Source organism: Panthera onca, chromosome B2, assembly GCF_046562875.1.
Source record: "Panthera onca isolate mPanOnc1 chromosome B2, mPanOnc1 haplotype 2, whole genome shotgun sequence".
NCBI lineage: Eukaryota > Metazoa > Chordata > Mammalia > Carnivora > Felidae > Panthera > Panthera onca.
The window spans coordinates 138,189,774-138,200,001 of record NC_138343.1 but is presented as its reverse complement, the minus strand read 5'-3'; the positions used below and the strand labels follow the sequence as shown (position 1 = coordinate 138,200,001).

The 10,228-nt window shown below is 41.3% G+C and overlaps 1 protein-coding gene across 9 annotated transcripts in view; it reads left to right on the top strand.

Annotated features, from left to right (window-relative positions):
• The first annotated feature begins 275 nt into the window (after positions 1-275).
• Positions 276-10,228, top strand: part of IPCEF1 (interaction protein for cytohesin exchange factors 1) — a 178,015-nt gene continuing 168,062 nt past the window's right edge. For 6 of the 9 annotated variants that reach the window (XM_060616959.3, XM_060616955.3, XM_060616961.3 and 3 more), the window contains exon 1: positions 304-417. Coding sequence is in view for 2 of the 9 variants with exons in the window: in XM_060616948.3 (XP_060472931.1) it covers positions 356-417 (62 nt within the window). In the remaining 7 variants the exon portion in view is untranslated. Of the gene's footprint in view, positions 418-4,307; positions 8,605-10,228 lie in introns of those variants that run through there. The other 3 variants (XM_060616948.3, XM_060616947.3, XM_078447493.2) reach the window with 2 other exon arrangements.

Genomic DNA, 10,228 nt, shown 5'->3' with positions numbered 1-10,228 from the left:
CACGCCTGTGCGTAAACATCTTTGCCTCCAAAACAGGAAAGTAGCACCAGGTAGTGTTTTGTACATGTGTCCTGGGAAATGAATCCACTGTGCAGCGTTTAGGGATACGTGAAGTCAGATAGATGGGACACACCCACTTTGTGTGCACGGTGCCCTGGATTTGGGAATCCAGGAAAGGATCAATAACAATAAGAGGGAAGAACAAGAAAATTGAGGAAGTAGAGATGATAAATACTTCCTCTTCTTTCGAAAGAGCTTTACTCCGTGCTCAGCTTCTAATCTAGTCCTGCGTAGACTGAGTCTCCAGAGCTGTGGTTGCTTAGAGTGGAACCCTCAACCTTTGCCTCAGTGGATTATGAGTGTTCCGAATTCAGGGATAACTAGCCAGCTCTTGGATTTACCCTCTTTTTCTTGCATGTAAGTAAAGTCACTCCTTGGCTAATGTATCAGAAGTCATTGCTTGGCTTGTCAAGATGGCAAAGGAATTGCTATGCTAGCACTCTCTTCAGAATGGTGATGAGTTTTAAAATGTGACTCTGGGGGCACCTGGATGACTCAGTCGGTTAACAATCCGACTCTTGGTTTCCACTCAGGTCATGATCTCATGGTTCATGAGATCGAAACCTGAATCAGGTTCTTGTGCTGACAGCGGGAAGCCTTCTTCGGATTCTCTCTCTCTCTCTCTCTCTCTCTCTCTGCCCCTCCCCTTCAAAATAAATTTTCGAAACTTTAAAAAAAATTAAAAAAATAAAATGTGACTCTCGGGATAAGATGTTTGCTCAGCTCTTCATAAACCTGCTGCTGGGAAGTCCGTGTTAAAGTCACTCTTTAGCTCTCTTAGAATTAGATAATGGTTGTAAGCTCATTCTTCTTTTCTCTTTCTTAAATGGATGTTGTATTGACGGTTGCTTGGACTGCAGATCAAGGGTTTGATTTAGAAAAGCACAATTCAGCATTTGTTTCGGTCCTGAGGAGTTTGCTTGGGGAAACACTCTGTGGCCACCCTCTTTTGTGAAGCTGTGTTCTCTGTAGAGAATCCCCCTTTTGTACGCGGGCAGCTAGAAGGGATTTTACTGTCAGTAAAGCTCACAGGCTTGAAAAAATACCTGTATAAAAATGAGAATTTAGGTAGTGTTGGTTCCCAGGTTTTTACCAAGTACATTTGGAGCATTTGCTTTTCTTTGATTGTGTATATGTGAAAGAAATTTAATTGCAGAAGCCAGAGTTGTCACTCTCCAAGGCATCTTTGACTGTAGTAGTAGATTTTATTTGTCTGTAGGGGCCTGGATGTTCCTAGTACTGTCCTAGGCATTGCATAGTCATATATAGAACCTGATTCCTCTACGCTAATAATTTTACATAGAAAATAGGAACAGAAAGAATATGGGTTTCTTTCACGCAAATGAGGAGGAATAGTACTTCAGTGTATGTATTTGTTGAGGTACTCATTCTTTAATCGATGTTTGGATTTTCTTCCTTTCCTCTCCTTATATATCAAGGGTGTTTTGTGGAGAGGGTCTGTGTATAAACTATTGCAGGCAAGCTGCATTAAGCAAATACACATCAGCTGAGTATGGAAATAGGAAGTTCTTGCCTGCGGTAGTTTTCTGTGGCAATAAGCGATAAGAAATTACTTCATGACTATTGCCTGAGACTTTCCTTTTGACTCGCGTATCCTTCTCGAACGGCTCACTTCTGCTTTCCATCCAGCATGGACGGCTAGTCTGTGTGAACTGGTAACGCAAACACAGGTTGACAATTTGCACGCGTGTTTCATATGGTGAAAATGAAGAAAATCCTTAAAATATGAGCTCTTGGTGTTGAAAACAATCCTACAAATGGGGGAGTTACTATACTCTGAGCAGTCAAAAGAGTGTGTACCACATAGTACGCTCTCAGTTTTTGTTGAATGGATAAATGATTGGGATTGTTCATACAATGATCGTCGTAGGGTAGCCTTTGCTTTACCTCTGTTACCCTGATACTTAAGGAAATGCTTGCTGGAGGTCAAAGTGAAGCGGGAGAGGAGGAGAACATAAAGGTGAAGAGAGGAGAAAAGGTATGTAGGAATGGGATCAAAAGACATGGCGATGGAGATAAGAAACTCTGAGGGTGGAGATACAGTGGAGACTGGAGGTGGTGGTCATAAACATGGCGGTTGAGCGGAGTGGTTATGGGACAGCAGTATGACACAGCCAGGAGAATACATAAACTTGGGGTCAGACCCAGCTATTAAAAATCTGTATTTATCTCTTACTAGCTCTGTGAACTCTGGACCCGTAGTGCAGTGATTATAACACTCTGAGCTTTTTGGGTTGTACGTAAAGATCACAAATCCGACTGCACAGGGCCTGCTGCTTCGTGGATCTTCACGAAATGGCAGTTGTCAGGGTATTTTCTTCAGCTTTCAAATCATCACAGCTACGTTAAAAAATTTAACTACCAATTTATCTTCTCTTCTTTACAAATTACTATTTTTATTTGAGAGAGAGAGAGAGAGAGAGAGAGAGAGAGAGTGCAAGCAGGGGAGAGGGGCAGAGGGAGGGAGAGAGAGAATCCCAAGCAGGTTCCATACTCAGCGTGGAGCCCAAGGCGGAGCTCGATCTCATGACCGTGGGATCATGACCTGAGTCAAAATTAAGAGCCAGGTGTTCAACCAACTGAGCCATCCAGGAGCCCCTATCTTTTCTTCTTTTTGCTTTTCAGTATTTTCTAAATTACATAAAGAAGCATGATTCTTTTAAAAAATTATGTATTAAAAATAAATGTTATAAGCCTAATTATCAGGATAGTTAAGCTCATGGCAGTATATCTAAATAAAGGAATACCAGGGGCGCCTGGGTGGCTCAGTCAGTTGAGCATCCGACTTTGGCTCAGGTTGTGATCTCATGGGTTGTGAGTTCGAGCCCCACATTGGCTCTGTGCTGACAGCTCAGAGCCTGGAAACTGCTTCAGATTCTGTTTCCCTCTCTCTCTCTCTCTCTCTCTCTCTCTCTCTGCCCCTCCCCTACTCATGCTCTGTCTCTCTCTCTCAAAAATAAATATTAAAAAATCTTTTTAAAAAATAAAAAATAATAAATAAATAAAGGAATACCATCAATACAGTGATGCTTATGGAAGTATTGTCATTTATTAATGCTAAGCAAAAAACGCAGAAGCACAACCTTGTCAACTATGAAAAAATATTGTAGAGAAGCAAGATTGATGTAAATATGTTAAATGTTACTATATGATTAGTGGATTTATAGCTGATAGTTACATTTGTCTTTGTACTTTCCTATTGTTTTGCCACATTTTCCATTAGTGGAGCATATCTGGACTACCTTAGTCATCTGAATACAAAGTAAATGTTGAATTAAAATAAGTGAACAAAAATTTAACCCTCTTTTAATTTTCCACCAAAAACAAAACAAAAGCAGGGGTGCCTGGTTGGCTCAGTGGGTTGAGTGGCTGACTCTTTTTTTTTTTTTAATTTTTTTTTATTTTTTTAACGTTTATTTATTTTTGAGACAGAGAGAGACAGAGCATGAACGGGGGAGGAGCAGAGAGAGAGGGAGACACAGAATCTGAAACAGGCTCCAGGCTCTGAGCTGTCAGCACAGAGCCCGACGCGGGGCTCGAACTCACGGACCGTGAGATCATGACCTGAGCCGAAGTCGGACGCTTAACCGATGAGCCACCCAGGCGCCCCAAGTGTGGCTGACTCTTGATTTCAGCTCGGCTCGTGATCCCAGAGTCATAAGCTCAAGCCCCTTGCTGGGCTCCACACTTAGCATGGAGCTTCCTTAAGATTCCCTCTCTCCCTCTGCCTCTCTCCCTGGCTCACACCCTCTCCTTCTAAAATAAATAAATAATTTAAAATAAACGAATGAATGAAACAAAAGTAGCTTCTTAGTTATAGTGTGCTGATGTTTGTGTTCATTGCAATCTAAGAAATGACACAATTTGTGTTGTTTAACCTTTGTATGGGGATTCCTTTTGAGATTAAGACTGGTATGGAGTAATGTGAAAGCTCTGAAGTGAGAATAAGTAAGTAAGATCTTACCTGGGACTGACTGGTCTCATTAGTGCCTATAATCACATAAGAATGGGTTATTTTCTTTGGATGATGTATAACTGCCTCTAAACCTGTATTTGATGACTTTCTGGCAAGTTCAACAGTGAATTCAATAGTTAATAGTTCTAAATTAAATTTAGACTTGACAGCATAAGAGTAGATTACTTAATTTTTTTAAATGTTTATTTATTTTTGAGGGAGAGAGAGAGACAGAGGGAGGGAAAGGGAGGGAGAGACAGAGAGGATCTCAGTGAGGTTCTGCACTAACAGTGCGGCTTGTTTGGCACAAGCTCAAACTTATGAACCAAGAGATCATGACCTGATCCAGAATCAAGAGTCGGATGCTTAACCACCTGAGCCACTCAGTTGCCCCAAGATAAATTAATTCTTTTAGGGCATATTGATTTGTCTTTACCATCTTGGCATATATAGGGAGAGATCAGAAAAACGTTTTTGTGAAGTCAAGAAATAATTCTTGTTGTAGGGCCTTGGCCATCCCATCTCATGGTGCCAGCCTGTCACTATGCAGGAGTCGCCGATCAGAGACTAAACTGGAATCAAATATTTGGGTTTCTAGGTAGTGAGCAAATCTCCTTTGTCTCAGAAATGATCAAGTGAGAGATATTTGCCAAAGAGGCAAAAGATGAACGGTTGCGAGCCAAAGCCAGGGCTCCCAAACTGAATGACTGTTGAAATAGAAGCATTTGAAAAGTGAAATTCAGCTAGCTTAAATTCACCCAATTACTAGAATGTGGATAAACCCTTTCAAAAATGTCTGAATACATTAATGAAAATGAGTTAAGATTAGAAACGCAAGAATTAACCTAACAGACAAGAAACCTCATGCCCAAACAGCCCAGGGGGGAGTATGAACTGAACTAGAAATAGAGGCACAACAGACTTTTGAATTGAGTCCGTAGAATTTTCTGAACATTTTACGTGTGGAGCACTGAATAAAGACCAGTGATATTATTGAACACTTGCTATGTGTTCCAGGCACTATAACTGGCACTTTCACTCTACATGAACAATTTCAGTCACTGCTCGAAACAACCCTAAGCGACAGCACCGTTGGCATCTCCGTGAACCTGAAGGCCAGAGAGGAAAAGTACTCTGTCTAAACCCCCACACAATGCAGGGGCAGAGACGGGGCTCAAACCCAGATCTCTGTATGTCTCCCCTGTGGCCTGACCACTGTGCTACCGGGCCCTCTGTTGTTTTCATTCACACTAGAGATCTTCTTACATAAACTAGTGGTTCCAGGCCAAGAATTAGGAGGCTAAGCGTGGGTCTGAGCAGATGCATCGTTTACTTTGAAATCTCTTTAAGTGAACTTCCTTTCCATTTCCTGACTGAGGAGGTAATAAAAAGGAATTTTTCCTTTTTCTTCAGCTAATTTCCCATGCCCTGACACGATGGCATGTATGGTTGTCACCGTAGCCAACTTCTAGGCAGTCTGGTGGGATTATGTGGGGACCATCACCCAAACTGGCAGGCAGGAAAGAGGCCTGGGGGACAATGGCATTCAAGGCGCTCAGGACCATCCCCGGGCTATCCACAGCCCCAGTCAAGGTACACAGTTTCATCACCACAAGGATCCTTCTTGGGACCCTTTTATAATAATACCTTATCTGATTTGAAAACATTCAATTTGCATTTTGAGTGTCAGTGGACTCCTACTGGATGGGCCTTTATATTAGGCTCTATGTATTAGTGGGGACAGCTGAGAGCCAGAAGTGAGGAGACCCAGGCTGCCCGTGACGTGTAACAGTTGGGTGCTACCAACTGAGCCATTTAACGTGAGTCTTCTCATCTATAAAAACTGGGATAAAAATTCCCAACCAGCATGCTGTATGGTGTGGAAGAAAGCAAACACATTATAAACCAATGGGGACTTCTGTCCTCACTCCTATTCCAGTTTCTGACCATGTAGAGACTCATTTGGCATACAAGAGCTTTGTGGCAGAGGAGGATTAAAGGTATTAGGGGGTGTTATTGGCTCAGTTGTGCCTCCCTCCCCCCAAAAGATATGCTGGGGCCCTAACCCCCTGTACTTCAGAACGTGACCTTATTTGAAAATAAAGTAGTTGTGGTTGTCATTAGTTGAATTAAAGTGAGTTTCATCATGGATTGGACCCCTAATCCAATACGACTGGTGTCCTAATAAGAAGGCAGCCTTGTAAAGACAGCCGCACAGGGAGAATGCTGTGCGATGATGAAAACAGAGACTGGAGGTACAGAGCTGCAAGCCAACGAATGCCAATGAATAGCCACCCAGCACCAGAAGTCTAGGATCAGGCAAGGAAGGACTCTCCCTTACAGTTTAGGAGGGAGCAGGGCCCTGCCAACATCTTGATTTCAGACTTCTGGTCTCCAGAACTGTGAAGGCATAATTTCTTGTTGTTTTGAGCCACCCAGTTGGTAGGACTTTGTTACTACAGCCCTAGAAAACATACAAGGGGGAAAGAATAAAAGTCATTTTAAGTGCTAGTGATAAACTCATCCGTATTGCTGGCAAGCACTTTTAGGGAGCAGATCCGGCATGACTCATTTATCTGATTTAACCTGTGGCATTGGGCCTTTAACAGTAGAGTCACTTCATCATTGAATGCGGATGAATAAAGGCACTGAACAATGAAAGACATTTACAAAATGAAAATCAGGCTGTTGCGAAATCCATAAAAGGGCATCTTTTCATAAACTGAATCTAGCTAGGGATTCCAGATTATTGGATCAATGTGGTCATTTGCTAGACATGAAACGTTTGTGGCTACTTGGGAGGATATTTTCTTCTGCAAGTTGTATATTGGAAGAAAAGTTTAAATATTCTGATTTGGAAAATAATGTAATGTGATGGTACTTTGGGACCATCAGTATAAAATCTACAACTGCAATCTAAGCATCTAGCAAATGGAAACTCTCCAGTTAAAGAGATATCAGGTGATTATAGTGGGTTAATCTATAATTGTTGATCCCTTTGATACATAAAATTAATGCGGTTCCTGCATAGCTATTAATGACAGCATAAATAACCAGGATTTCAAGCATATTCTTGGGTTTCTCTGCAACATAAGAATCTCCTTAAAAATTCTCTTAAATCCCCTTTTCAATAGAGTTTAAATTACCCTAATTCTTATTACCATAATTACCCCTAGGAGAACAACATTCTTTTAGTAGGAAAACATCATTGTGTGAGGCTAATCACTTAATCTGCACAAAACTAAAAATATAGTTTTGCTTCCCTTTTTAATTGATCCATAGTTTTCTTTAGACTTGTTATTCATTTTATATACTCTCTTTGAAAATGCTCGGCAGAAATTTGTGAAATTTGATTTCAAATTTGAACAGGGTAGGAGTTCTTTTTTTCCTCTCATGGAGGAAAATGCTTTCTTAGGAGTCTCGTGCACTCTTCTGTAATGTCAGAGAGAAACAGAACACTTAACTACTTATGGGCAAATGTGTATATTGATACTGAACCTTGGTTTAAAATAGGAAAATACAGACCTCTCAGGAAAGAAATGAAGCTGACTCAGAATACTTCCCAGGAGCCTCAATTTAACATTGTTCATTCCTATAGATTAGAAGTGGTGAGCTTACACTAAGTCACGTTTAATGTAAGACCTTTAATCTTTTCAAAAATTGAGCCAATGGCTTCCAACACAGAAACCATACTTTTTAGGCTACTTGTTTATGATTATTCTGTTTGGATACTGCAGAGTATAGCATAGTATTGGGGAGGTTTGCTTCTGGAACATATTTGACGATTCTGCTCATTTAGCAAATTAATGGTTGCAACAAGAACGTGTTATCAATTCATTTAAATTGCAGGTCAGTTATAACGACCTTGTTCTTTCCACCTGTTGAAAGTCTGAAGCACATTGTGCTAGAAGCCTTATTTTCTGGTTCCTTGTTGGACCATAAATCCTACACTCTCTTGCCGTCCTGGCCAAAAAAAAAAAAAAAAAAAAAAAAAGGCAAATGATTGTTCTCACTAGTGAGTCTGAATGTAAATCATATAATGTGATGGGAGCCTGTTTTTGAATATTCAACATTTACCACATGCCTATTGAATACCTAATATTTTCCAGGTGTTTTATTGCAAGAGAACCAACAAGAATACCTTTTAAGGTCCCTTATATCATATGAATTAACGGTACCTTTTCTTGGTTAGATTTAGTTACAGCCATCTGTCAAAGAGAAGGATCTGAACTTGAAGTCTCTTGGTCAAATGTGGCCAAAGTTTTCCAGCTAGAACTAGATTTCACCCTGGAACACAAATTGCCGAGATTTCCTGTAGCTGGGTTTTCAACTTGATTAATCAAGTAGAGCCACTTTTGCGTAGGTAATAGGGACTTGAGAGAGAATTGTCAAACAAGGTTTGAGCTAGGACAAGAGTACCATTTAGTTTCATTTTGTGAACACTCGTAAACGTTCCAAAGTTATGTACAAATAAATCCATTGCCTTGAGAGGAACGCCAGCTATTCGGAGCTGAGAAGCCAGCAAGCTAGTGCGAGGAGAGAGACACTAGAGCATTTACCAAAGCAGAGTAAGTGAGCAGAGCAAGTAAGCCTCAGGGATGCTCTCTGAGGTGACTTCGCTTTCAAGTTTTGGTATTCTTCCTAGCAGCAGCATTCTAGACATGGGGTGTGGTCATTTTTACTTTGCATTCAGTATCGACTCCTGTGTGCTTTGCGTTGGGAGCCAACCAGCAAGAGCTTCCCTTCCTGATCCTGGACTGACTTCGGGCATTGAGGACCTCTGTCTATGCCCCACAGGCTCGTGTTTCTTACCATTGCTCTCAAAGGCTCCACTTTGGTCAAATGTGGGGTCTTTCTCTGTACTCATCCTCCTGGATTCAGCTCTTTCAGGATGGATCATATATCCAAATTATCACTTCTATAAGACTTCAGGACTCAGGGCTTTCTACCACTTCTACCTTAAGGCATTATGCTCTATCTCTCTTAAATTTCTCCCTAAGCCTTTCAACTATAGCGTCTACTCTGATTTACTTCTTGGCTCTCTGTCTTGCTGCCTCCAGAGTTTCTCTCTTGGGAAATTCCCTGGCTTAAAATTTTTTCAACTGTTGTTCAACAAAATGATCAGAACACACATCCTTCCAGTCTTGATCTAACTCTGGTTCCCCACTCAGTTTCTTCTTGGCAGCAGGGTTACCCATATGCACTGACATTATTTATCGTCATGTTTAAAGTTGAATTTTTACCCAACATTCTTGGGATGTTTTTCTTATACTCTTCCGAAAATTCGTGGAAAGTTGATCAAAACAAATGAACTTGGTTAGGTGTCATGTTTAGAACAGCCATTAGATTCTCTTCTTCCCTCATTTAGGGATTGACAGCACTTTGTCCGATCATACTGTCTTACACATTGATATTGTGTACTTGTGCTTGTCCCTGGGTCAAGTTAGCTTTGGTATCTAATACTTCTCTTCCTGGCCAGCTGGTCATTCAGGTAAGAAAAACTTTCTTCTTTTTTCCCCTGTTCACCCCAATCAATAGTCCCCAGGCAGTCTTGGCTGTGGCCAAATATCTTTTCTTTCCCCCTACCCCCAGATTCTGTACCTCTTCTTTATGATTACTCGGGTACCTTGGACTAATGTGTCCACTGACCTCTACCCTGTGCTTACCTCCTCGGCATGTGTCCGGTCTCCTGGTGTAAAGGAAAGATCCTGTGATTCTTTGCTTGCATCCTCCGGGGCGTTGAGCAAGTACGACAAAGACTTAGGTTTAGCAGTCTTTTTATTATGGAGACCTTTCCATTGACAGTCTCCTCTATTCTCTTGGAGAGCCTGGAGAAGTTTCACCTATGGACGTTTCGGTGTCTATAGCTTAGGAGTGGGCAAGTAGGAAGCTGCTTCTTCAAAAATGTTTTTCTAGCTTTTTTGTTTTTGTTCTGTTCTTTCACATGGAGATGTCCTTCTAAATCCTAAATGCCTATTCACGTGGAAGCTCTGAGCTGTGGCTGCTTTACAATTAACTGAGCGTTGTGTATGTGCATTTTCTTATATTGATACAAAGACTTTGTGCTGTCCGTATGTGGGCCAGATAGTAACACATCCATTGAGGAAACTGAGGCTCAGAATGGTTCCATGGTGTGTCCAAGCCAGAAATGGCTGAGCTGAGTCTAGCACTCTAGTTTATTGTCTGCTACAG